Raw genomic sequence first — 27,332 nt, 5'->3', positions numbered from 1 at the left:
AGGTTGGCCGCTATTTAAGACAGAACAAGTGTTGGTGAGGATGGGGAGAAATTGGAACACGTATACCCTTTTGGTGGGAATGTGAAATGGTGCAGCATCTTTGAAAATGTTTTGACAGTTCCTCAAAAAGTTACATATAGATTACTGTATGACCCAGTAATTCCACTCCTAGGTCTGTACCTAAAAGAATTGAAAAACCGGACTCCAACTGAAATGTGCACACTTATTCATACCAGCATTATTCCCAATAGCCAAAAAGCAGAAACAGCCCAAGTGTACATCAGCAAATAAATGAGTAAACAAAATGTGGCATATATGTGCAATGGAATACTACTCTGCCGTAAAAATGAAGAGCTGGTACAGACATCAAGATTGAAAACATGCTAAGTGAAATCAGCTAGATATGAAAGGAGAAATACTGCATGATTCCACTTATATGAAATATTTAGAATGGGCACATGCATAGAGATAGAAAAGGGACAAGGGGTTGCCAGGCAAGGTGGCAGTGGGGAGTTATTGTTTAATGGGTACACAATTTGTTTGGGGTGTTGGAAAAGATTGGGTAGTGGATAATGTTGATGGTATCACAACATTGTAAAGGTATTAACTGCACACTTAAGAATGGTTAAAATGACAAATTTTATGTTACAACAATAAAAGAACACAGGAAGCAATGCCTAAATTTATAACGTTTTGCTCTCCAGCCCATACTCCTTCATTTTTTACTAGTGCAGTCAAATAAAGGATAAAGCACAAGTTGCATTTTCTTTCATTTCTCCTGTCCCCTTTTCAACATATCCTGGAAATTCAAAGTGAGGGGCAAGAAGTAATCTTGGTCATTTACCAGGAAGAGGTTTCTAAGTGTGTCCTGGAATGTCAAGGCGGTTCTTCCCCTCCCCTCTAGTAGCTCTTTATCAAGAAACTCTAGTATATACTATTTCGGAGATACTTAACCCAGAAGTAGGGCTCTGCTGAACCGCGACCAGCGGTCAGCTGTTGGCTATTCTCCACCCACAGCAGAGGGTGGAGAGCTGAGGCTCCGTCCAGACCACGCGGCAGCAAGGGGCACAGCGGCCGCGCCGACTGCAAAGACCCGCGTTGCTTCACGCACTAATGTCCGCAAAACTCAGTATCAAGCAGCCAAAGTAACAGGCGCCGAGATTATCAACCTTATTAAATCTCTGATTTTTGTTTTTTAAAAAAATTGGGCGTACCACCTGGGTGCCTCAGTGACGGAGTAGTGAGCGAGCGCGTCGCGCCTGCTTGGGCGACGCAGCGCTCGGATACCACGCACAGACGCACGCACGCCCCGCGCCGCTCCACACACCCCGGATGGCCTCAGCCGCCGACGCCTCACGTGACGGCCGCCCCTGCCCGCGCGTCCCATTCTGCCCATGGGGGGACCTCGGCAAGGAATAAAAACTGCCGGTGACGACAAGGGCAATGACAGGCTCTTGTCACGTTGAAGCTCTCTCCGGTTTCTTTTTCTCTTTGTTGCGGACCTGGAGTCCTAGGCTGGCTTCATTTCCCCTCAGATCGCTTTACCAAATTTGCGCCTGCCTTTCGAGACTCCCCCCATCCGTTTTGTAATGGTTTCCTCCAGTAGGCGGTGACCCCGCGGGCGAGGTTCGGACCATTCTGCACCCTTTGGTGGGGGGAGCCGGGCGGCGGGCGGGGAGGAGGCCGGCAGCCGCCTCGGGTTACCCCGCCCGATTTCGGGCTGGCGGAGGCAGAGGGTCTGTGGCGAGGTGTGTGGGACCTGGTGCCGCCACGCTCGCCTCGGGGCGCGCTCGGGCTGCCTCCTGGCGCCCCTCGCGGGCCCGCGGATGGTACGGCCGGCCGGTCAGGCGCTCTGGGGTTAGGTCCGCGGCGGCCTGAGCCCGGAGCCGGGGAGGGTCCGAGCGGGGCCCGGGGTGAGTGTGCTGGGCCGGGCCCAGGGTGGGCGTGCGGGGCCGGAAGTCGGGGGTGAGCGCGGCGGGGCGGGGACCCCGGGGGTGACCGTGGCGGGCCGCTGAGGGAGGAGGAGAGAGGGCGTCTGGGGCGTGAGGTTCGCGGGTGGGCTACAGGGAAGGACCTCGAGGACGGTGACCGTGAGCGCCGCCCTTCACAGCTGCCGCGCGGCGCCACCCGCCTTCGCTGGACTTGAGTCCTCCGGGCAGCCCTGTGCAGGTCCGGGGGCCACCCCCGGCTCCCACGGTGCTCACCTGTCCAGCCAGTCAGGCCCGGGCGCTGGGATCCCAGGTGGCACTGCCCACAACTCAGGCTCCAGCTGTTAAGCTTCTTCCCAGGGGTGGGGAGGGAAGGAGCTAGTGGGGGAAAGCTGGGACCTGAGGGGGAAAATGATCTTGGACATTGTGGGGGATTAGCTGAAGGGGCGTAACTGAACTTTTTAATTTAAAAATATTATTTATTTCTCCCTCACCCCCTCGTCGTTTGTGCTCGCTGTCTGCTCTCTGTGTCTGTTCCTCTTCTTTAGGAGGCACCAGGAAGGAACCTGGGGCCTCCCATGTGGGAGCTGACACCCAACTACTTGAGCCACATCCATTTTTAAAAAATTTTTTGTATTTGTTTTGTAACTGAATTTTTGAATTGGTCTGTGATTCTGGTATTCAGGGGCCAAAGTATAAGGGCAGAGAGATGGAGGGAGGGTGAGATGTTGGGGAAGGGCAAGTCATAAACTCTTGGAGTATAAGAAATGTGACCTAGATTCAAGAGTCCTGACCGGGTCGTTGGTTTCTTTCATCATTTCATGTTGCCTGCTCCCCACCTGGTTTTCACCTTTCCTCTGGTCTAGGGGAGACAATGTGTCATAATTGCTCTTCACCCAGGCCAGCCCTCTAAGGGGGTCTTCCGAGGCACTAACAGGCCTGGAGAGGCCACCCTCCTTTCCAGTTTGGTGGGCAGAGTCAGAGGCACCCTTAATTTAGTCCAGGAATGGCTCGTGGATTGAGGTCCAGTGTGGGCACCAGCAGCCATGCATGGCAGAGGCGGCAGAAGAGCTTGCTGAAAAGGGGTGCTGGTTTTCCGGCTCTCGGACATCTGGTCCCATGGGGGGTGTCCAGCCAGGCTGGCGGGAGGGACTCCATGCTGCAGCTGAGAAAGCCAAGGGCAGTCGAGTGTGGCGCGTGAGCGGGTCCACGTGGCGGCCACTTGGAGGCATGGCCTGGGACACTGTTTGCCCGTCTGGTATCTGATGACAAGGAGCTGTGTAAACATCGGGTGCAGTGAGTGAGCAGCCTGAGCTGGAAATGACTCCCTGCGGCACGTTCTCACCTTGCACTTGCTGGTCTCCCCAACTCTGACTGCATCAGGACCCCCGTGGGGGGCTGGTTATTAGAGCCATGGGGAATTCTGAGACTCAGGGCTGGCTCAGAACGGTTGTAAGGCCGTTCTTATTCTCAGAGTGCTTTTGTGCATTGCTGCCTTCAAGCCTCCACGGTCCTGGGAGAAAGCCACCAGGAGGCAGGTTGGGATAGACTCAGGGAAGGACGAGTGCAGATGTCACTGGTCCCCGTGCTTGGGGGCTGGACTGGGGCCCTGCCTCTTGGAGGTGGAAGACGCAGTCAGGCAGGGGGAGATAGCTGCCTCCTTGGGTTCCAGAAAGGGGAGAGATGTCAGGCCCTCTCAGGAACCAGATGAGAGCCCGGGATGGAAGGGAATCCAGAGCTGGCGGCCCACGACCCAGAATGCGGTTCCCCTGAGGTGGTCGCCCTGAGCAGGCTTGTGGGTGGTGCCTGGAGAGTTAACTAATGCAACAGGTGTCACCTGGCACGTAAGGCCTGGAGATGGGCTTTTTTCCGACCCAAGTAGGTCTGTGTAACTCTGGAGTCCAAGTTTTGACCACTGCACCACCTTCCAGGAGCTGCCAGGTTACCCCAAGCATCTGAAAAGCTGCAGCTCTTGGCAGCTGAAATACTTTTCATTAAAAACAATAAAAACAAGAGCCCACGGTCCTCTCGGATGTGGGCAGTAGCTCGGCACCTCCCCCTGTGGCTCCTTCCTCTTGGCTGGCAGTCACTCAGCATTTGGGAAGAGAAGAGGAAGACTCCCAGCCTGAAGCAGCCTCCTTCCTCATAACTGAAAGCCCGAGGCGGGGGACTTTAACACTTTTAAGGAAGGTGAAAGGGTTCCTCTCTGCTGCCGCTTTTGAGGTGTTCAGACTCTGGCTAAAACTTCGATAAAGCATAATCGACCTGCTCTCTGCTACTGTCCAGAAGGCGAGGGGCCTGCCAAGCTGCCGAGCTGCTCAGAACCACAGGAGTCTCCACAACTTCATTTTCGATGTTCTAACCTGAATCAGCCCGCTCAGAAAACGTCAGGTCTCAGAGCCGCTGCGTGACTGCTGTCGCCGGCCCGACCCCTTTGGAAGTGGCGTCGTGTGCTGAGGTGTAGGTGGGCCGGTGGGTGCACGATTCCGTGCAGGCCAAGGTGAGTGTCGAGGCTCTGCACGAGCGTAGACCCTGCCGGCGCTGCGTCCGCGCGGCTCTCGCTGGGGTGGACCTGAGCGCCTTCTGCCCCAGGACGCTGTGCCTCCTCCAGGGCAGCACCTCCGCCTCGCCCTGCACCCTTCCCCTCCTCCCGGGTTCTCCTCCATCTCCAGTCACTCGCCTGCTCTTGCACGGATTGTTTCTGGTTTTTTTTAACTTTTTATCGTGGTGTCACGTGCAACTCAGCGTTTCCCATGTTATCCACTTTCAAGCACACAGTTCAGTGGCATTAACTGCGTTCACAGTGTGCTACCACCGCCATCGCCCGTTGCAAAAGCTGTTCCGTCTCCCCACACAGAAACTCTGCACCCACTGAGCCATGACTCCCCGTTCCCACCTCCCACCACACCCCCGGCCCAGCCCCTAGTGACGCTGACCGGCTCTGTCTCTGAATTTGCTCACTCTGGGTGTTTCATATAAATGAGCTCGTGCATCGTCTGTCCTCTGTGTCTGTTTCACTCAGCATCTGTTGCTGCCTGCATCAGGCTGCTTTCCTTTCTGGAACTGAGCTCCTGTCCTGTCTGGCCCCGTTTCCCTGAGGCTCCTGTTCCCCTGCCCGCAGGCCTCCGGGCAGGGCCACTGGTGACTCGTCTAGCTGGGGTGGCCCTCGTTCCCCTTCACCCGGGCAGCCTGCGCCGTCTCTGTCACCTTGGCCCGCTCCTCTAAGCATTGGGGCCCCCAGGGCGCCTCTTGGTGATCCTGGCTTCGTATGTCCCCTGCTGCCTCCAGTGGGTGCTCAGCAGGCACCTCACGTTTAACCCTTGACCTCCTGCCCCAAGTCTGCACCCCTTCGGCCCTCAACTCGGTTAATGGCCGCCCCCGCCTTCCCTTGTTCCACCGTCCCACGCGCTCCGTGTCCCGCCCTCCGCGGGCTGTGCAGCTCTGCTGTGCAGTGCAGCCACGAAGTGCCCGTCTTCCCGCCGCATCCCGCCAACCCTGGCCAGCCAAGGGGCGGGACACCTCAGCCAGTTTCCCTGCTCAGCCCAGCCCCGCGCAGTCTGTTTTCTGCACAGCAGCCAGAGGATGCTTCTAAAATATGAATTCCAATCTGACTGCATCTCAGAACCGATCAGCGGCTCCCCAGCCACTGAATAAAATGGAGGGTCTCACGTGTAGCTACGAGGCTCCTCAGACCTGCTCCCACAGCCGTCCCTCCTCAGCTGCCCTCCCCTCCTCTGCAGACCTCCCGCCCCCGCCTGCGTCCCGCCCCCGCCTGCCTGGGCTCCTCCAGCGCCCTTCCCACCCCGCCGCCTCCTCCCCTCAGCACGCGCTGCGGCGCGGTCGGCGGGAGCCCCTCCTGGCGTGCTCTCCAGGGCCGCCCCCACGGGCCCCTCCTGCAGGGCAGCATCGGTGTCCCCGGGACCTCACCTGCTGCAGAGGCGCTCAGCAGGGACTGGGTGACCGGCCGGCCCTCCTGGGACCTGGGGGTTTATCTGGGGCGCGCCCAGCAACTCCCCAGGGCTCCCGCATCGCCCGTTGTCGAGACGCGCGTGCTCTCCTCTGTGGCTGTGCTCGTGCGGCAGCGTCACTTTGGTGGGCAGGGCCTGTCTGTCTGTCTTCCACCACAGCCCTGGCACAGAGTAGGTGCTTGGCCAATGCCAGCCAGTGGATGCTGGGCTGTGGGCTTGACGGCGGGGTTCTGAGTGGCCTGCCTGCACGTGGCCTGTGTGCGAGGCGTGGGCGGCACGTGTGGGTGGCGGCGCCCTGGCCTTCCCGTCTGACGGTGCCCGCCCCCCCCGCAGGCCCTCGCTGCCCCTGGGCACCATGAACGCCATCGTGGCTCTCTGCCACTTCTGTGAGCTGCACGGGCCCCGCACCCTCTTCTGCACGGAGGTCCTGCATGCTCCGCTGCCGCAGGGAGCCGCGGGTGGGGACGGCGCCGGCCAGGGCGCGCAGGCCGAGGAGGAGGAAGGCGGCATTCAGATGAGCAGCCGGGCCCGCCCGCCCAGTCCCGCAGAGGGGGCCAGCGCCGAGTCCAGCAGCCCGGGGCCCAAGAAGTCGGACATGTGCGAGGCGAGTGGCTCTGGGGCCTGGGGCTCTCGGGGAGGGTGGTATCTGCCGTGCCTCTGGCCGCCCGGGGCCGGGGTGCACGGTCCACAGTCACCAGCAGCAGCGGTGGGTGCTGAGGAGGCACCCGGGCGGCCAGCTGCTTTTATGTGGCACTAGGTCGCGTCTTCTCCACGCAGATCACGTAAGGGTCGTGCGGGTTGCGGCCGCCCCTCACCAGTTCGCTCTTCCTCCTCGTGGCAGGGATGCCGGTCGCTGGCCGCGGGGCACCCAGGGTACGTCAGCCACGACAAGGAGACCTCCATCAAGTACGTGAGCCATCAGCACCCCAACCACCCCCAGCTCTTCAGCATCGTCCGCCAGGCCTGCGTGCGCAGCCTGAGCTGCGAGGTGAGCGCCTTCGGCCACGGCGGCTGCGGGACTGCGTGTGGACTCTGGGCCGGGGTTCCCCCACATTCTGCTCCTCACGTCGGGAGAAGGACCCGCAGGCCAGAGCAGCGGGGGATGCCCAGGACACCCCGTTTCTCCAGAACCAGGGGAAATAAGGCATTTTCTGGGTGGTGGCCCATTCTGTGCTGGAAGCACCGATCTTTGATTATTTGTCCGTTCTTGGCAGACCCGTTCATAACGAAACACTTCCAGGCCTCTCATGTTTCTGTGAGCGTCGTGTGCCCACAGGACCTACTAAAGAGTGTGAGTCCCTTTGTTCCCAAACCACGAGGCTGCTGTGGTTGAGTTCAGGCCTCAGCTTTTATGGAATGTGTCTGTCGCAAAGAATTCATAATTAAGTTACCAAAATGTCCCATCACTTGATCAGAGCCGGCTCCCTTACTGTTAGTCATCACGGATTTTGCTGCTGTGTGCCTGCCTTCAGCTGTTCACTTTTTCCCCACTCATCTTCTGGAAGGCAGGTGCTTGTGTCTGTCAGAATTGCATGTAGAATAAGAGTAAACGTCACGAGGGAGGGACTAAAGTGCCAGCTCTTAACGTGTGTGAGTTTTGTCATAGGAATACTCTTGTAGCTCTTTTGACTGCCCTATTTCTCCAGTATATGCCACATGAGTGAGGCTGAAAAACTTGGGTCTGGGATAGATGTAATTTTCGTATAAAAATTATTTCTGACTCAAGGTAAGAAAAAACCCATGAAGCTGCTTTACTGGCTCTTGCATTCCACAACAATAAATGATAGATCTTCAGCATATGGGATCACAGGGGCTGACGGACAGTCCCCCACCCCATAACTAACGCTGGCTAGCCAGTGTGGAGAAGGGTCCCTGACACGCGCAGGGGCCTGCTCCTTAGGGCACTGCTGCTCTCCCCAGGTCTGCCCTGGCCGCGAGGGCCCCATCTTCTTTGGAGACGAGCAGCACGGCTTTGTCTTCAGCCACACCTTCTTCATCAAGGACAGCCTGGCCCGGGGCTTCCAGCGCTGGTACAGCATCATCGCCATCATGATGGACCGCATCTACCTCATCAACTCCTGGCCCTTCCTGCTCGGGAAGATCCGAGGGATCATCGACGAGCTCCAGGGCAAGGCTCTCAAGGTGACGGCAGCCAGCTGGGAGAGTGTGCCCAGGTGGGGAGGGCGCCACGCGTGTGAGGAGCCCGTGTCTGCGCCGGGTTAGCGGTTAGGAGCGCAGGCAGTGCCGTCACCTCCAGGCCCCGTGCCCTCTGCCCTTGGCTCGGAGGCAGGCGTTTGAGGGGCGTGTCCTCCCGGCCAGCCATCTGGGTCTGTGGCTGTCCTGGCTCTGGCTGCTCTTCTGTGGGGGGGCAGCCAGACCCCTGCTTCCTGCCAGTGTCCCCATTGTTGCTTCTTCTGCCCTTCCTCTCTGGATACTCCCTGAGCCATGCTGTAGCCTCACTGCCAGATTCAGGCCCCCAGGAGGGACAGGTATGCTCTGGTACAAACAGCCCTGCCGAGGCTGCTTGTGCGTGCGGCCTGTCCACTTGGGAAGTGGGGCGCCTGCTTACTGGGTCCCCGGGTAGACGCGTTGGAACACCGTGCCTTCTCCCTGCTCGAGGCAGCTGGGAGCACGGGGGCTTGTCCAGGGTGAGCCTGCCCTCCTCCACACACGAGGTCCGGGCAGTGAGGGCCTCGGGAGCCTGAAGCCAGGGGAGCCGGCAGGACCCGGGACCAGCACCAGCCTCTGCCCCCAGCGTGTCTGAGCGGCCCGAGGTGCCCGCGGGCCCGTGGGGAGGGTGGGGGCCGGCCCCACCAGCCCCGCTTGGACTGGCTGGGGTTGCACAGCCGTGTGGGGTGGGTCTGGGGGCCGGCGTGCAGGAGGACCCTGTGCCCCCAGGTGTTTGAGGCCGAGCAGTTCGGGTGCCCACAGCGCGCCCAGAGGATGAACACGGCCTTCACGCCCTTCCTGCACCAGCGCCACGGCAACGCGGCCCGCTCGCTGACCTCCCTGACGAGCGACGACCACCTGTGGGCCTGCCTGCACACCTCCTTTGCCTGGTAACCGTCTGGTGCCTCGTGGTGGGCGGGGCTGTGCGCGGGCGCGGGCGCTCAGGCAGCGCAGAACGCAGCCCCAGCGGCTCTGGGCGGGCTCGGCTCCAGCGCGCCACTGCCCAGGCAGCCCTGAGCGGGGCGGGCAGGCTTTGCTTCTCTTGGGGCTTCTCCCTGGTATGTGGGAAACCTGTAGCCCAATGATATTAAACCACCACCACCAATTTTATTAGGGTTCTCCAGGGGACAGAATCAACAGGAGATATGCAAATAGTAAGAGGTTTTCCCAGAGTCCCTCACGTGACCAGGGGGGTGCACAAGCCCAGGGTCCGCAGGCAGGCTGCAGCCAGGGGCTCCGATGCAAGTCCAGTGAAGGTCCTTGATGAGTTCTGGGAGACGCTGGCTGTCCAGAGATGGGCTGGGACGTTCTCTCTGAATGCTGGCCTCACTTCCCCTTCTGAGGCACTCACTTGCTGACGGCAGTCTCCCTGGCCGACTGTAGATGTAATCCGCCATCTACAGAGTAAGCTCGCTGATGACTGGAGTCCATAGATGTATTGTGTTACCAATGTCCTTGCTTAGCCAAAAACTGGGCCCAGTTACCTGGCTGGGTTGACACCTTAGCCTAACTATCACACCGATGTTTCCATACCAAGATCAGCGATTCTCCTTCGCCTTTAAAAAAAAGGAAAGTAGCAGTATACGTTGCTCTCACAGCGTCTCTCGGGGCACTGCCGCGTGTTCTTGGCCGGCTGGGGCTGCGGCCACCAGCAGGTTAGTGTGGAGGCCGGCCCTCACCCACACTGGCAGCTTGGGGCTGGCTCTGGGCGGAGTTCCTCGCCAGGGGCCTAGGAGCCCGCTCCCCCAGGGCAGGCACGGCATGAGCTGCAGGGTCTCGGGACTGTGCCTTGGAGTCACAGCCCGCCCCCCACCGCCTTCTGTCTGTGAGGAGCGCCAGGCCACTAAGTGCAGCCACGTCAAGAGGGGGCACTGGGCGCCGCCTTTGGGAGGGAGGGGTGTCAGGGAACCTGGACGTGTTTGAAAACTACCGCAGTCCCTCTTCTGACCACACACCGCTCACACCTCCCGGAGACCCCCCGTTCTCGCTGCTCTGCAGCGTCAGCTTAAAGTCCGGGCTCCCATCAGAGGAGGTCCTGGTGTGGACGTAGCTTCCTAGGGATAAGCCCCCTAAGACAGCCAAACCCTGAACTAAAGGAAAGCTGTCGTCTCTCTTTCCACACACGACATATTTTTTTTGTTTACGGAGGTACTGGGGATTGAAGCAGGAGCTCAGCCACCGACCTATGCCAGCTCCCAGTCCCCCCGACTTTTTTTTTTTTTTTATTATCCCATCCCCCCCAGTTGTCTGCTCGCTGTGACCATTCACTGTGTGCTCTTTTCTGTGTCCACTTGTATTCTCATCAGGCAGCACTGGGGATCTGTCTCTTCTTGTTGCGTCATCTTGCTGCATCAGCTCTGTGTGACACCACTCCCGGGCGCGCTGTGGTTTTGCATGGGGCAGCTCTCCTTGCGCCGGGGGCACCCTTACGCGGGGGATCCCTGCGTGGGCCGGCACTCCTTGCATGCAGCAGCACTGTGCATGGGCCAGCTCACCACACAGGTCAGGAGGCTCTGGGTATCGAACCCTTGGATCTCCTATATGGTAGGCACATCCACTCCCCCCCACTGACTTTTAAAGGAAGTGTTTGTTAGGGAAATTTTCAAGCATCCCCAAAGTAGGATAAACAGATGGTGAGCCTCCATGTCTCTGTCTTGAACTTTGGCAGTTAGCAGCAGTCTGCTTCCTCCTACGTTTCTCCCAGAGTATTTTGTTTTTAGGAGGTACCAGGGATCAAACCCAGGACTGCATATGTGGGAAGCAGGTACTCAACCACTCGAGTGACTTCCGCTCCCTGCAGAATATTTTTTTTAAAGCCAGTCTTAGTTCTGTCACCTCAGCCATAAGGAGGCCACGCTCATCCTGCCCCCCACACCGACAGCCTTCAGGATCACCCAGTACCCAGCCTGCGTCCGCTCACCCTTTCTGTCTATGCGGTGACTCTGAGAGGTGTTTCTGAATTGGAATCGCAGCGTCCCTCTGCTTTGCGTGTGCTGTCTCGAGTCTCTCCCGGTCTCTCCCAGCTCCTCTGACTCTCCCACTCCTTTCTTTCTCCCGTGCCTCCTGCTGAAGGTCACGTATCTTGTTGAATTTCCGACATTCTGGATTCAGCTCGGTGTGTCCTCATGTCAACATGTTCCTTCACCCCAAATTTCCCGTAAGCTGGTAATGAGACAGAAGCTTGACGAGCTTCACCTGTTGTTGTCTGAGTGCGTGAGCCCACTGCGGTGCTGTGTTCCCAGGCTCCTGAAGGCGTGCGGCAGCCGGCTGACCGAGAAGCTCCTGGAGGGCGCACCGACCGAGGACACCCTCGTCCAGATGGAGAAGCTTGCCGGTGAGGGCCCTTGCCCCCGCAGGGGCTGTCGAGGGCCACCCTCGTTCGCCCGCACCGGCCCTGGTGCATCCTGGCAGGAAGAGCCGGTGAAGGGACCATGGCTCCAGATACCCCAGCACGGGTCGTCGCAGAAGCCCCGTGTTTTCCTGCCGCTTCGCGGCTCCTTTTCCCCGACAGGCTCTTGAAAGGGTCTGCCTTCCAGGTGGGTCGGGAGGTCCATCAGGGCCGAGGAAGGGCTGGAAGGCAGAGGCTTTGCTTCTTCCTGGCTTGTGCTCACAGCTGAGTGCTTGGCCTTTGTGAACAGCCCCTTAATCTTGGTTGTTTCCAGAATAAAATGCCGTGCTCTGCTGGCACCCCAGCTTCAAAAGAGGTGCTCCCCGAACCTCAGTTACCTGGGGTCCCTCAGGGCTGGTGCATTTCCCTTGCTTCCTGGGGGACCTGGGGCAGCTGGCACCAGCCCAGGAAGCTCTGGCTGTGCTTCCCATCAGGGATGAGGTATGTTTTGGTGCCCTAGGTCCCTGCATCTCAGGTCTGGGGCTGGAGGAGCCAGAACTCAGATGCCTGGTGCGTGTAATTTGTTGCTAATAGTGCTTCACGTGCTACAGTTTAAAATGACTTCCTTTTTTAGTAAGTTGGAGTTGCTTCTGAGTTATCCCCGTAGGCAAGAGACTTGCACGTTTGCGTTCAAGCAAGCGTTCCTGGGTGGGACAGGGACCAGAGGTCCAGCTGAGAGCATGTGAGAAGACACACAGCCTTGCTGCCCGCCGTCACGTCTTCACACATCGGTCAGCCCTAGAACCATCTCACTGTGGCGACAGCAAATGTCCAGGATAGGCGAAATGGCGGGGCGGTGTCTGGGTGAGGTTTATTTGCTCAGAGAAAGTCAAGTACAGTAGAGCTTTTAGGAAAGGAGAGCTTGCTGGGAAAAAAGGGGAGAAATGCAGGAGGGTTTGTCATGTCGTGGGCTGTGTTTTGGTCACGATGGAGGTGAGGAAAGGGCTTTGGAGCAGGCTCTTGGCGTTGCATGGATCTCGTTTCAAAGCGCGTCTCTGCTACTCACACCTGCGGTCACTGACCGGGCCTTTGTCCTGGGCCTCGCCGTTGCGTTGCTGAATGTGAGGGGTGAGATGTGTTTCCGAGGGTTACTGGGAGAATTAATTGAAATATTTCTTCACCTCTGTATTGGAGTGAGTGCAGTGATATACTTAAATGAAACAAAGTAACACATGCAAAGCATTTAAGTTCATTCCTCCGCTGGCTTGGCGTTTTCCCACCCACATGTCCACTTTGCAGTCTTCCTAAGTGCTTCCCAGAGGCACCGTGAAGCCCCAGCTACGCAAACAGTGGACTGAAGCCCCCTGCCCATGCCAGGGGAGCACGTGTCAACAGTGTCTGCCAGCGTTCCCAAGCCAGGGGGCGACTGATCCCTTTCCCCACGAGGCACCTTGGCATGACGTGATCAGTCCTGCGGCCGCTGCCTCAGGGCGTGAAGGCTCCGAGGAGCCTGTCCTGTAACTGTCTCTGTCACGTCCCCTTGCAGACTTAGAAGAGGAGTCAGAAAGCTGGGACAACTCTGAGGCTGAAGAGGAGAAAGTGCCCGCCGGGCCGGAAGGCACAGAAGGGCGGGAGCCGACCAAGTGCCCGACAGACTCGTCCCTGCCGTCCGACTGCGGGAACTGGCAGCCCCGGAAGCTGGCCGTGTTCAAGTCCCTGCGGCACATGAGACAGGTGTGCGTGGGGCGCGGGCCCGGACCGGACACTGCGGGAAGAAGGCCCAGCGCCCTTCCGCGCTGCCCCCTGCCCGGCCCGCCGCGGTCCTCAGGCGCGTCGGGAGTTAGGGGCAGCCACAAGCCTTCCGGCTGGGTGGGTGAAGACAGCGCGGTGGGGGTGGGGACGGCAGCCCAGCGCTGTCCTCTGCGGGACGAGGCAGCCCAGATGTTGGCTTCTCAGGTCCCCTAATCTTACCATTCTAGAACCTTCTAAGGGTCTTGATTTGCATGCAGCCTCGACTCACAGCAGATAAAAGCAATTCTTTTCTTACCAAAAAACGGGAAACAGCTGAGTGTCCACCTACAGTGGCCACAGTACATGCAGTGGTGTGTGACATGGCCCTCGGATGACAGAGCAGGCTCCCGGGGTGCGAGGAGCAAGGAGAGCAGGCGGCGCTGCTGCACTCTGCACAGCGCGCACCCAGAGCCAGGCAAGCCTCACACGTCTGTGAGCTGGGACTGACCGTTGGTTCGTTGGGCCTGGGGGATTTTGAGGGCAGGTTTTCCCCCTTTTATGTTTTATCTACTGATTTTTACAAGGAGCATGCGTTGTCAGGAGGTGGCACTGTTTTTGAAAAGGGAGTGAGACAGGAGGCTGGTGGCAGGTGCTGGGGGGCCCTGGGCAACAGGGTCATCATCAGAATCCTGTACTGGCTGAAAGCCTTCTTTTCTGTTACTAAGGTTGGAAAAGGGTTGGATTCTAGAGGTGGGAGCCCCCTGCAGGCTATTGGTGTTTGGATAAATGTAGTATTGTAGACCTCCCCCCGCTTTTTTTGTTGTTGTTGAAGCTCACTTTTTGGCTTCTTTTAAGTCAGAAGATAGTGAGCTGGACTTTAAAGATGTCAGGTGGTGGCAGTTGGTAAAAGGCGAGGCCAGCCGGGGATCGTTCTGGGTTGATGGGACTGAAGGTGTGAACGCTCAGCAGTCAGAGCCCTTCAGTGACTTCTCCACCCAGGGGAAGCGCCTGCAGGACGTGCCGGGGCCTTGGGCCCTGGGCCCTGTGTGGCGTTCCTGGGGCTGTGCAGGAGCAGGCCTCGTTCCTAGCTGGTGCCGAGCGTCTCGGTGCCTGCCACTTGCTCCCAGGTGCTCAGCCCGTGACGGGTGGGTGTCAAGAGACGGGGACTGCTGCAGAAAGCTGGCAGGTTTGTCGTGGGCGGCACATTTTGGTTTTTGTTTTAGGAGATACTGGGGATTAAACCTGGGACTTCATAGGTGGGAAGCAGGTGCTCAAAGCACTGAGCTACGCCCGCTCCCCTGGCTGCAAACTTTAAAAATTAAAGTTGGGAAGAGTACATTACAGTGTGCAGGAGCTCGGGAGTCAGGCTTTTCGCTCCAGTCCCAGGGCTGCCCCTGCCAGCGTCTGAGCGCAGGCCTGTCGCCGGCTCCCCTGACCGCGCCACCCTTGCGCCGGCGTCAGTTTTGGGAGCACACCGACGAAGGGGCTGGGGCCGGGGCCGCTGCGGCCTCTGCAGGAAGCGCTGGCCTGTGTTGGCAGGTGCTGGGCGCCCCGGCTTTCCGCATGTTGGCCTGGCACGTCCTCATGGGGAACCAGGTGATCTGGAGGAGCGGCGACGCGGACCTCGTGCAGTCGGCCTTCCAGGTTCTGCGGGTAACAACAGGCCTCTCCCCTTTCTTGTTTTGTAGCAGGACAGTACTTAACTTCGGCCTTTTAAAAACAAGAGTGCACAGACAGGTCTGTGCACAATCCTCTGGAAGGGTCAGTGCCTAAACCTCGGTTAGGTGTTTTCTCCCCCATTGAAAATGGTGGTCGCGGGTGGTTTTTCCTTCCAGTGGTGGCATCCGTGCCATCTGATAAAGATTGGTAGCCAGCCACCCCTTCTTCCCTGCCAAACCCCTAAGTCCCGCGGAAGGCCACGGGAGGTCTCCGCGCCCGGAGGCTGGCCGGGCTGTCGTGGGTCTCTGTGCACAGACCTGGCCGAGCGCGGGGTGCAGGCCTGGCAGGCCCTGGCAGGGAGCCGCGGCCCGGGCGGGGAGCCGCGGCCGTGCCTGGCTCCGAGGCATACTTCAACCCGTCGTCAGAGCGAGCCGTGTGCCTGCTGTGAGGGCAGGGGACAGACACGGTGTCCCTCTAAAGGCTCTGTGGGACGGGGGCACGACAAGTGGCTGCCAGCTGAAGGGCAGCGCGAGCGCCGACCCTGCATGGCACGAGGCAGCGCCAGCGTGTGGCCGGGGGCCGCGCTGCGCCGGGGCCCTTGTGGGAGCGTGCCGCGGGTGGGCAGGCAGAAGGCCGCGTGGGGCCGCAGCGAGGGGAGCAGGCGGGCGGCGGGGGTGCGGGGCTGCCGTGCGCCTGAGCTGCCGTGCCCCCCGCAGACCATGCTGCCCGTGGGCTGCGTGCGCATCGTGCCCTACAGCGGCCAGTACGAGGAGGCGTACCGCTGCAACTTCCTGGGCCTCAGCCCCCACGTGCAGATCCCCGCCCACGTCCTGTCCTCAGGTGCGAGCGCAGCCGCCTCCGGCGGGCGAGTCCACAGCGGTGGGACTGGAGGGGATCAGATCCGACGTAGGTTCCGGGAGCCTGCCTGCCAGGCCGGGAGGCCAGGACCCAGCTCAGGCCAGTTTTCCCACCACCTGACAGCTGGCGTCGGGCCTGCTTTCCGTCTTTAAGTGGGGAGGGGGAGGGGGAATGGGTGCAGCGCAGTGGTTAGCGCCTGCTTCCCAAGTGCGAGGCCCTGGGTTCAATCCCTGGCACCGCCTAAAAAACAAACAGAAACGGGCGGGGCGAGCTGCAGGCCGGAGGCGGCGTGGCGGTGGTGGGGTGGCGGTGGTGGGGTGGCGCGGGGGCAGCGGCGGCTGTTTCCTGACGGGTGGGAGGTAACTGGGAGTGGCTGAGGGCGCTCGCTGAGGGCGGGACGAGGAGCGCGTGCAGAAGTGTGTGCGCCTGTGTCGCAGAGTTTGCCGTCGTCGTGGAGGTCCACGCAGCCGCTCGCGCCGGCGCCCACGCGGCCGGCTTTGCCGACGACCAGTCGCTCAGCAAGTACGAGTTCGTGGTGACGAGCGGGAGCCCGGTGGCCGCAGACCGAGGTGGGTGCCCTGGGCGGAGCGGACGCCCGCGCCGGCCTGGCCGCGCCTGACCCCGCCTTGCCTCCGGCCCTGTCTGCAGTTGGCCCCACCATCCTGAACAAGGTCGAGGCGGCCCTGACCAACCAGAACCTGTCCGTGGACGTGGTGGACCAGTGCCTCGTCTGCCTCAAGGAGGAGTGGATGAAGTAAGCCCTGCGCCCCGGGCTGCCCCGCGCCGGCTGCCTGGAGGGCCGGGCGTGGCAGCAGCGCTCTGCGAGGAGCAGGGGCTTCCCGAAGGGACGAGGCCGGGCGGAGGAAGGGGCGAGGCCGGGCGGAGGCGGCGGGCGCTGGAGCGAGCTGGGCCGGAGCCCCAGGCGCCGCCTCGGAGCAGGGCCGCCGCCCCCAGCTGCGCCGGGCTGCCCCGCGGGAGCGTGCTGCACTTGGCGCTTGTTACTCATCGCCCGGTTCACTCAGCAACCTAAAGCCAGGCCACACCTGCTCCCTTCTGCCCAACAGGTCAGGTCACTGTAGTTTCTCCCGACTTGGCTCTCAGCAATTTTTTGTCAAATTTTAATCAGTTAGACATTGTCCTCATCCCCTATTTTTTATTTTAAGTAGTACAGTGACACTTAGGAGCAGCCACTTTAAGGAAAGCTCGTTTGTTTCGATGCTGTGGCCTTTTCACGCAGAGTGCGACCTGGCCCTCAGCCGAGTGGTCCTGAGGTGTCAGGGTGAGCCCCGCTGGGCGAGCGGCTTCGGGGGGCCGCCCGGCACGCACAGCCCCAGCACCCTCGCGGCTGGGCCGCCTGTCTGAGCTCCTTGTTTCTGGTTTTCTGCAGCAAAGTGAAGGTCCTTTTTAAGTTCACCAAGGTGGACAGTCGGCCGAAAGAGGACACCCAGAAGCTTCTGAGCATCCTGGGCGCCTCGGAGGAGGACAACGTCAAGCTGCTCAAGTTCTGGATGACCGGCCTGAGCAAGACCTACAAGTCACACCTCATGTCCACCGTGCGCAGCCCCACGGCCTCCGAGTCTCGCAGTTGACTCCACGGTGGGCACCCGTCTCCACGCCTGCCTTCCAGAGACTGGCCTCCCGCAGCCTCAGCTGCCCTCCAGCTCCCCAGAGGACCCTCGCAGTGGCGCCTGAGCTGCTTCCCACAGCGGGGGCCCCCCATCGGGGCGGGACCTGGTCCTCCGCGGGGGCTTCGGGCCCGCTGCGGTTCTCGGCACTTGGGAAAGCAGCAAGAGATGGCTACACAGCAGGGTGCTCTGTGTCCGGGCATCTCCCCGGAGAGAAGACTGGAAGAAAAACTTGGATTTTGTATCACCCAAGGATTTAAATGTCACAATTTAAAGGAGGAACAAGTCGAGAGAAGTCCCTCTTGGGGTCTGTGGCTGCAGTGACGTGCTCTCTGTTGAGGTTACAGGTGAGCCGTCCCGCCTGCCGTCAGCCACTGCTTCAGGCCGGGGTGGGGAAGGCGGCGTGCGCGCCGCCACAGCTGCGAGGACTGAGGACTGCGCGCTGGTGCTCGCTCAGTTTCAGGCATCGGCTTTTGAGTTAGGGTTTGCATCCCCCGTGCTCTGGCAGCCGCTGGGCCTTAGCACGTCCGCCTGCCTCGTTCTCCTGGGGCTGCCTGTGAATCAGCCCGCGGCTGGCGACAAGGCCCCCGAGCTTTTCACCAGGACCACACCTTGCCGAGGTGGCTCAGCAAGCCCCTGCTTGCCACGGTTCCCTGCATTTTGTTAAGGTGCCCCCTCTCCATACCTCCCTTCCTTATTCCTTTCTTGCTGTTTTAAAGATTTACATTTGGGTGCAGTTACCAGTGTTCAGAGAATAGTGATTTAAAATTATTGCATCGTCCTTCAGTTCATTTTAATAAGAACTCACGGCCTGGAGGGATTTTCTAGCAGGTTTGCTGACTTGTTTATAGTGTGTTATGTTTAACTTATGTTTAACACCAAGACTTGAGTTTATATGACTAAGCACCTGTTTAATCAAGAACATTGACACATAATAAAGATGTATTTTTGTAAAATGCAGACTATCATTTCAGTGCCACTTGGGCTCAGTCACAGGAAATAGTGCCATCACTATTACACCCGAGAGCAGCCAGTTCTCCGGCGGAAGTTTAAGCCGTCGTCGTCTCGGGCAGTCTTTATTTTATCCGTGGCCTCCTTGCTGCGGTGAGGGAAGGGTTCCAGCCCTGGTGTTCCGGGAGCAGCTGACACATAGCCCCAACATGGGACGGACGAGACGGAGGGCAGGCAGCAGACTCCCAGACTCCGGGGGGGGAGGGCACGGCCGGCCCGGCGGGCCCCAGCGTGGGCCAGTGGCGGCTGTGGGAGGCTGGCTTTGTAAGGAGGGTGAGGTGCTCCTGGTTCCCGTGCGAGGCTGTGACTGCTTCCTTGAATAGCTCCGAGGGCTGGCGGGGAGCTGAAGCCCACCAGCCGGGGACGTCTTGGCTGGGGGTGGGGGTGGGCCTTATCTCTAAGGGGGGGGGGGGCGGGGAACCAGCAGCAAGGCCTTTTGGGGCCCTCCTGGTGTTCCCTAAATAACACTGGGTCTTACTTTCTTCCACTCCCAGAGTTAGTCTTTTGAGTTGAAGGTAGGAAGGAGATAATTCTGCATCTATTCTGAAGACGTCCCTTGAGTCCATCTGGGCAGAAGTGGCAATTCCAAAACCCGCAAAATGTACCCTTCCGTTCTGTACTTAGAGTGGGTCATGGGTAAAGGAAGGGGAGGGGTCGCTTCTCACTGTCCCCCCTGCCCTTGGGGCAGACTCTTCCCTTTGCTCTAGAGCCCAGCATTCCCTGAGAAGACTGTTCTTAGGTTCAAATGGGCTGCCAGTTGTCTGCAGGTCTAGTGTCTAAATCCACTCAGTAAGCAGGAGGCCAAAATAAGCAATAGTTCTGTTCACTCATGGGAATGTGTGATCTAAATCTCCAAAGCATAAGAAAACTGTCCAGAATGGGCAGGCCAGGGCATACCCTGGTTTTTCTAGATAGCTGTGGGCTCCCCCCCTGGGCCCTCCTGAGAACAGTGCAGTACTTGAAGACTGAGTCACATCTAGTAGTGAAAGGGCAGAGGACGGAGGAGATGGAGTCAAGCTCTGCCGACTCTAAGACCTAGTGAAACCCTCACCTTGGCTAAATCTGACTGTGATTTTCTTAAGCGGGAGAGACAGAAAACATTCCAGGTCTCAAGCCCACCCTTTGTGTTTGAAGGCAGTCAAGAGTTTTCTGTTATAAAGGGTATGGGGAAAGGCAGGAAGAGATGAGAGGTGGAGGCGTCTTCGGGACATGGAGCTGCCCTGGATGGTGCTTCAGAGGCAATCACTGGACATTGTAAATCCTCACAGGGCCCACTTGATGGAATAGAGGAGAGTATGGGCCATGATGTGAACCAATGTATATGAGGTGCAGAGGTGCCCAAAGATGTACTTACCAAATCCAATGGATGTGTCATGATGATGGGAACGAGTGTTGGTGGGGGGGGGGGGGAGAGGGGGGGTGGGGGGGTGGGGTTGAATGGGACCTCACATATATATTTTTAATGTAATATTATTACAAAGTCAATAAAAAATAAAAAAATTAAAAAAAAAAAAAAAAAAAAAAAAGAGTTTTCTGTTATAATCCAGAGACATTACCTTGCCTTATTCGACATTGCTTTCCCTATTCAAGAAAAATTGACCTCAAAGACTTCCAAGAGCAGACAATTTGGAACATTCGTTCAGATTATTGGGCAATTCCCTGAGCCTCTTTCTATTTCTCCACATCCTCTCCAACATGTATTATTTTCTGTGTTTTGTTTTGTTTTTTAAATAGCAGCCATTCTAATGGGTATGAAGGGAAACAGATGTGGCTCAACCAACTGGGCTCCCGCCTACCATATAGGAGGTCCAGGGTTCGATGCCCAGGGCCTCCTGGTGAGGGCGAGCTGGCCCACGTGGGAATGCAGGAGTGCTGCCCTGCATGGATGTCGTCCTGCACGGGACAGCCGCCCTGCGCAGGAGTGCCAGTCAATGCGGAAGGCTGGCACAGGAAGATGATACAAGAGACACAGAAGAGAGAAAATAAGAAGACATAGAAACGGGAGCTGAGGTGGTGCAAGAGAGTAATCCCCTCTCTCCCACTCCGGAAGGTCCCAGGATTGGTTCTCGGAGCCGCCTGATGAGAAAACAACAGACACAGAAGAACATACAGTGAATGGACACAGAGAGCAGATAACGGGGGAATGAGGGAGGGGGGAGGAATAAATAAAAATAAATCTTAAAAAAAACAACGGGTATGAAGTGGACTCTCTGTGTCATTTTGATTTGCATTTCCCTGATGGCTGATGATGTTGAGCATCCTTTCAGATGCCTTCTGGCCATTGTATATTTTCTTTAGCGAGAGGTCTATTTTTTTATTGAGTTGTCTTATTTTTTAATTGTTATTTGTCTTTGTGTTGGTAGGTTGAAGGACTTTAGAGTTATACTTTGGATATTAATACTTTATCAGATACGTGGTTTCCAAATATTTTCTCCCACTTTGTAGGCTGTTGTTTTACTTTCATGATAAAGTCCTTTGAGGAACAAAAGGTTTTAATTTTGATGAGGTCCCATGTATCTATTTTTTGTTTGTTACTTATGCTTTGGGTATGAAGTCTAAGAAACCACTGCCTAACACAAGGTCCTAAAGATGCTTCCCTTCATTTTCTTCTACGAGTGATAATTCTGGCTCTTATATTTAGGTCTTCGACCCATTTTGAGTTGATTTTTATATAAAATATGAAGTGGGGTCCTCCTTTTTTGCAAATGGAGGTTTAGTTTTCCCAGCACCATTTGTCGAAGAGACTGTTCTTTTCTTCTTGAGTGGTCTTTCCTCCCTTGTCAGAAATCAGTTGGCTATAAATGTGAGGGTTGATGTCTGAGCTGTTAGTTCAGTTCCACTGGTCTATATGTCTTTGTGCCAGTGCCTTGCTGTTTTGATTATTGTAGCTTTGTAGTAAGTTTTAAGATTGGTAAGTGGTATCCTCCAACTTCATTCCTTTTGTAAGATGTCTTTAGCTATTTGGGGCGTAACCTTCCACATAAACTTAATGATTGGCTTTTCCATTTCTGCAAAGAAAGTTGCTGGAATTTTGATTGGGATTGCCTTGAATCTATAAATTGTTTTGGGTAGTGTTGGTGTCTTAACAATACTTAGTATTCCAATCCATGAATATGGAATATTTTTCCATTTATTTAGGTCTTTAAAATTTCCCAGGGGGGTGGGAGGTATATAGGGACCTCATATTTTTTTAATGTAACATTTAAAAGAAAATAAAGAAGAAAAAAATTTTTTTCCTTTAGCAATGCTTTGTAGTTTTCTGTGTACAAACCCTTTAAATCTTTGGTTAGATTTATTCCTAGATATTTGATTCTTTTAGTTGCTATTGTGAATGGAATTTTTTCCCAATTTCTTCTTCTGATTGTTCATTGCTTGTTTATAGAATCACTACTGATTCTGGGGTATTGCTCTTGCACTTTGCCACTTTGCTGAATTCATTTGTTACCTCTAGGTGCTTTCTTGTAGATTTTTCAGGATTTTCTGTATATAGGAGCATATCATCTGAAAGCAGGGAAAGTTTCACTTCTTTTCCAATTTGGATTCCTTTCATTACTTTTTCTTGCCTAACTGCTCTGACAAGAACTTCCAGTACAATGTTGAATAGCGGTGGTGACAGTGGGCATCCTTGTCTTGTTCCTGATGTAGAGGGAGAGCTTCTAGCATGTCAGTTAAGGAGGATGTGAGCTGTGAGCTTTTCATATGTGTCTATGTATCATGTTGAGGAATTTTCCTTCTGTTCTTACTGTTCTGAGTGTTTTTATTAAGATGGTGTGTAGGGAGGGGATGTTGCTCTGTGGTTGAGCGCCTGTTTCCCGTGCAAGAGGTCCTGGGTTCAATCCCTGGTACCTCCTTAAAAAAAAAAAAGACATTAAGGAACGGATGTAGATTTTGTCGGATGCCTTAGATGATCATGTGGTTTTTCTCCCCTTCATTCTGTTGACGTGGTACATGATGCTCCAGGCTTCTCTTGTACATTTCCTGCCCCAGCCCTACAAGCAGCCATTTTCTCAAGGAGCCCTGGTTCCTCTCATTGGTGAATGGTATTTAGAACCCAGGTAAACAAACATATGGAAGTATTTGTTTACACCCACATGTCATGCAGCTAAACATGGTTCACCCTCATACCTCTGATTTGAATCCAGTACTCGGGGGCTGTCCCCGTCTCCTTCCCGCCCAGTATTGGCAGCCGGTGCTGCCCCTCCTTCTCTCCTTCTCCGTCTTCCGCCTAGCCGTTATCTAGACCGCCATGCCACAGAGCTACGTCGCCCTCCCTCAAGGCTTCTACATCCAGCTAAGGCAGTGTGCCCTCCGTGCCTTATGCAACTGCGCCGCCTCCGCGCCCGAGCCACTCACCAGACTTTTCCAGAAACCAGAGGAACCGTTCTCCGACTTCATGGCGCGTGTCCAGGCTGCGGCCGAGTGCAAAGTCGTCGGCACGCAGGCCCAGACCTCCTTCACCAAGGACATTGTTCAGGAGGGCGCAAACCCAACTTGCAAGGCGATCATCAGGCCGCTGAGAGACAAGCCCCTCCACGACTGGGTCCTCGCCTGCTCCGGAGTCAACGCCCAGGCCTCCGCCGTGGCCCAGGCTGTCCTCGCTGCCGTCTCAGCCTCCAACGAATGCTTCCGCTGTGGCGAACTCGGCCACTTCGCTCGAGACTGCCCCAACAAGCCACGGCCGCCGCCGGACGTGCCCAACATAGGCCATCCACCACGGCCTCCTTCCACTCCGTGCCCGCGGTGCAGAAAAGGATACCACTGGGCCTGCGACTGCCGCGTCCGTAACACCAGCCGCAAGCCTTTAAACGGCCATGGGGGCAGGCCTCAGCCCTGCAACAAAGAGGCCGCAACGACTCAGCGCCCCCGCCCATGAAAGTACTCTGGTCTGTTCCCATCGCACCCTCCACCAGGCCTCTTCTCTCTATCCAAGTCTCCGGCCGCTGGCTCACAGGGCTACTCGACACAGGAGCAGAAATTTCCTGCATCCCACTCGACCAGGCCGGGCACCTCCCTCTGACCGATGGCCCCCTAGTGGTGGGAGCCACCGGCCAAGCGCCCTCCCAGCAAGTTGCCCAGGACGTCGTCTGGAGAGACGCAGAAGGTCGACAGGGAACCTTCCGCCCCCTCGTTCTGAAGGAAATCTCGCAAGTTCTTTGGGGCCGTGATATCCTGCATCAGTCGGGAGCCGTTCTCACTGCATCACCGCCACAGCTGCCCCCCCAATAGTTTTGGCCATTGCTCGCGTTCGACCTCCAGCACCCGTTCCTCTGCAGTGGGATACAGAGGAGCCCATTTGGGTGGAGCAATGGCCTTTCCCAATCCCTAAACTGGACATTCTTAAGGGGCTTGTTGATGAGCAGCTTCACGCGGGCCACATCGAGCCCTCCACCAGCCCATACAACTCGCCAATTTTCTTCATTCAAAAGAAGAACGGGAAGTCCCGTCTACTTCAAGACTTAAGAGAAATCAACAAACACATCAAGCCTATGGGATCGCCGCAGCCCGGCCTCCCCCACCCTACCGCGGTGCCCCAGCATTGGTTTGTTGCAGTGATAGATATTAAAGACTGCTTTTTCTCCATCCCGTTGCACCCGGACGACCGACCGAAATTCGCCTTCACGCTTCCTCAGACCAACCATCGGGAACTGGCACTGCGATACCATTGGCGCGTTCTGCCTCAGGGCATGCGAAACAGCCCTGCCATTTGCCAGATGTATGTACGCGAAGCCATCCAGCCACTCGTGAAGTACGCTAACATCATCCACTATATGGACGACTTGCTCGTGGCCCATCCCTCAGAGTCAGGCCTGCACGCAGTCCTGGAGCAACTGCTGCGCCACCTTCGAGACCTAGATCTCAAAGTCAATACACAGAAGCTAACGGTTCATCCACCCTACCAGTTCCTAGGGTTCTCCATCACTTCCACCGTTGCGCCCCAAACACCACACATTAGAATTCCTGACCTGCTTACGCTCCTCGAATTGCAACAACTCTGCAGACAGATCAATTGGTTGCGCCCAGCGCTGCCGCTTACCACAGAGCAACTCCAGCCCCTGTACCGGCTACTCTGCTCCAACGCTCCGCCATCATCCGCACCCGGAAAGAGGATTCGCCTCACCAACGAGGCCAAAAATGCCCTGGCCCGGGTAAATAAAGCCATCGAACAGTGCCAACTCCAGCGACATGAGCCTGGGAAACCGTTGTTAGGCCTAGTCTTACCCACTCGGGGAACACCTACTGGCCTTCTTTGGCAAGACGGACCGCTCCTCTGGGTCCATATGGCAAAGAGCAAGCTCCGAAAGATTGGACCTCAAACCACCCTCCTCGTTCAGCTCGCCACCGCCCTAGTCACACAAGCCACCCATCATTATGGGTGCCCACCTGACACCATTGTGTGGCCCTTCACCGCCGGGCAAGTCACCACCCTGCTACGCAGCTCCGTTGATATGCAAACTCTTATGGAGCTTTATCATGGCGACTTCGATAACCACTTTCCACAGCATCGGTTACTGCAGGGCCTTCCCCTGCTAGAAATCGCCGCCCCCGGCCATTTCCCTTTTCCATCCAGCAAGCCTCTTCCAGACACCACCATCATCTTCACAGACGCCTCCAAGACTAAGTTTGCCGCCGTTGTCTTCGCACCCGGCGAGCACCAGCCACGTTCACACGTGCGCCTCCATCAATCCTCTGTGCAAGTGGCCGAACTGCGTGCTGTCATCTTAGCACTCCAAACCCATCCCCACTGTCCACTGAACATCTTTACAGACAGCCTCTACTGCCTACAAGTCTGCCAAGTCATCGCCTTTTCTGCGTTTTTTCCGCCCGACAACTCAGCGAGTAAAAGCATTAACGTCGCTCTCCTGGACCTTCAAGAGCTCATAGAGAACCGCCGACAGCCTTGGTTCATCGCTCACATCCGCAGCCATTCCGGCCTTCCCAGGCCCCTGGCCCACGGCAACCACCTTGCTGATCAGGCCGTTCACCTGCTTCCAGCCGAGACCACCGTCGTGGTCGGAGACCTCATCAATCAGGCCAAGCTGCTGCACGCCAGATTTCACTTCTCAGCAGCTGGCCTCCACAAACTCTTTCCAGACCTCCCAATCCATACCTGCAAACACCTTGTGCGGTCATGCCGAACGTGCGCTCCATTGCTGCCCTTGGGGCCGCTCCAACCGCAGGGAGTTAACCCTCGTGGGCTCCGCCCCAATTCCAGATGGCAACTGGACGTCACTCACGTCCCCCAGTTTGGCCGATGGAAATACCTCCACGTGGCCATCGACACCTTCTCTCATCTCTGCTACGCAACCGCGCTCACTGGAGAAACGGCCAAGCACGCCATCCAAGCGCTCAGAGAATCTATTCTTTTCATGGGCGTTCCATGGGACATCAAGACAGACAACGGACCTGCCTACCGGAGCGCCTCCTTTGCCGAATTCCTCAAACTCTACGACATCACCCATCACTTCGGCACTCCCTACAATCCGCAGGGACAAGGCCTAGTAGAGCGTGCTCACCAGTCTCTCAAAACCCTCATTCTCAAGACATCTGCCGACCAGCCGCGTCGCACCCCTCGCGACGTCGTCACAGAGGCCCTAATCTGACACAACCTGATGACCTTCAATGCCCAAGGCTTTTCACCGGTCCACATGCACTGGGGGCCTACCTTCCGGCCCACCCCTGCACCGCTTGTCCTCTGGTGTGACCCGCAGACCACCCAATGGCATGGACCTGCCCCTCTCTTAGCCCAAGGACGGGGATTCGCCTGCGTTTTCCCTGAATCAGAGCCGCAGCCCATCTGGGTCCCAGGACATCTCATCAAGCCCCACACCGCCGAGGCTTCCGCTAACGCTAACACCAATGATCCTCCTAACGAGTTGCCTACCTAACTTGCCTCCTTCCCATCGCTGTTTCCTTTGTAGTCTTCTCTCTCTCTTTTGTCTCCACAGATGATTTGCCGCCACGCGGGTAGTTCCGTTCTTCCCATTGCTCTCATCGTCATGCTTCCCTTCATCTCCCCGGCCGTTGTCAACTCGGCCCATCAACGCTCCAATTGGACCCTCCAGCGCTGGCAAGAGGAAGCCTTCCTCATCATCAGAAAACTACTGCCCACGCCTGAATCCCCACCCCTCGCCGTTGGCCCCAATAAAGTCCTCAATCCCCCTGCCCCCCCCCCCTTTCAGCGGCACCCCCCCCTCGTCCATCGCTCCCCAGCCATGGCCCCCCCTACCAAGTACTCCAGTCCCCTTCTCGCGTTAATCTATGCATCCTACCTATCTCTAAATACTTCTCACCCCAACCTCACCAAGAACTGTTGGCTCTGCCTCTCCCCCTCCCTTCCTATCTATGAGCCTGTCGCCGTTAACTTCACGTTCAACGAATCCACTTCAGTATACCCAGCCGAGTGCAACTGGAACACTTCCTCCGTCCCCCTAACCTTTCAATTTGTTTCCTCCACAGGACGCTGTGTTCATTCTCGTCAAGGTTCCCACCCCTCCCTTAGTGCTTGCTCTAGCTACTCCTCTCCCAGCGCTTCCGCCAAGTTCTTAATCCCCCTTAACACCTCCCAATGGCTTTGCACCTCCACCGGGCTAACCCCCTGCCTCAATGTCGCCACCCTCAACGCTACCCATGAGACTTGCCTGCTCATCCTTCTCGCTCCTCGAGTCGTTTACCATTCTGACCACGAATTTTTCCGCCGCGTGCTGAGCAGACAAACCTCCCTCCACTTACAAAGGAGAGAGCCTGTCACCGCAGTCCTGACAGTCGCTACCCTTCTAGGTCTTGCAGGGGCAGGCACAGGTATCGCCGCCCTCGCCACACAGTCCTCTGCCCTCTCCTCTCTCAGACAGGCCGTCGACGAAGATATCACCTACCTTCAAAATGCTGTAAAACATCTAAAAAATTCTCTCAATTCTCTCTCTGAGGTAGTCCTCCAGAACCGCCGCGGCCTCGACCTCCTCCTCCTTAAGGAAGGGGGTCTCTGTGCCGCCCTTGGAGAGGAGTGCTGCATATACGCCAACTCCACCGGCTTAGTTGAGGACAACCTGAGAAAGGT

The 27,332-nt window shown here is 57.0% G+C and overlaps 1 protein-coding gene across 4 annotated transcripts; it reads left to right on the top strand.

Annotated features, from left to right (window-relative positions):
• Positions 1–1,635: 1,635 nt before the first annotated feature.
• FLCN (folliculin) lies at positions 1,636–18,222 on the top strand. 4 transcript variants are annotated; one of them, XM_004452772.5, is made up of 13 exons: positions 1,636–1,913; positions 4,215–4,428; positions 6,230–6,500; positions 6,738–6,884; positions 7,817–8,038; positions 8,795–8,955; positions 11,308–11,399; positions 12,940–13,127; positions 14,664–14,777; positions 15,500–15,623; positions 16,079–16,210; positions 16,290–16,395; positions 17,029–18,222. In XM_004452772.5, exons 3-13 carry the CDS (start codon positions 6,252–6,254, stop codon positions 17,228–17,230), a joined length of 1,737 nt encoding a protein of 578 aa, XP_004452829.1. In that variant the 5' UTR covers positions 1,636–1,913; positions 4,215–4,428; positions 6,230–6,251; the 3' UTR covers positions 17,231–18,222. The 4 variants fall into 4 exon arrangements, with proteins under 4 accessions (XP_004452829.1, XP_004452831.1, XP_004452830.1 ...); XM_004452774.5 differs by having other exon boundaries at positions 1,650–1,913; positions 16,079–16,163; XM_004452773.5 differs by having other exon boundaries at positions 1,650–1,913; positions 16,079–16,214.
• Positions 18,223–27,332: the final 9,110 nt, after the last annotated feature.

This window comes from Dasypus novemcinctus, chromosome 21 (assembly GCF_030445035.2).
Source record: "Dasypus novemcinctus isolate mDasNov1 chromosome 21, mDasNov1.1.hap2, whole genome shotgun sequence".
Classification (NCBI taxonomy): Eukaryota; Metazoa; Chordata; class Mammalia; order Cingulata; family Dasypodidae; genus Dasypus; species Dasypus novemcinctus.
The sequence above is the reverse complement of the archived record's forward strand: the minus strand, read 5'-3'. Positions and strand labels throughout refer to the sequence as shown.

What these genes read in the sequence shown, in the direction of transcription:
- FLCN (XM_004452772.5), top strand. Translation starts at nt 6,252, where the DNA reads ATGAACGCCATCGTGGCTCTCTGCCACTTCTGTGAGCTGCACGGGCCC. An exon ending in CCAGATGGAGAAGCTTGCCG is followed by an intron (nt 11,400 to 12,939) that starts GTGAGGGCCCTT and finishes GTCCCCTTGCAG; the next exon opens with ACTTAGAAGAGGAGTCAGAA. An exon ending in CGGCCTTCCAGGTTCTGCGG is followed by an intron (nt 14,778 to 15,499) that starts GTAACAACAGGC and finishes TGCCCCCCGCAG; the next exon opens with ACCATGCTGCCCGTGGGCTG.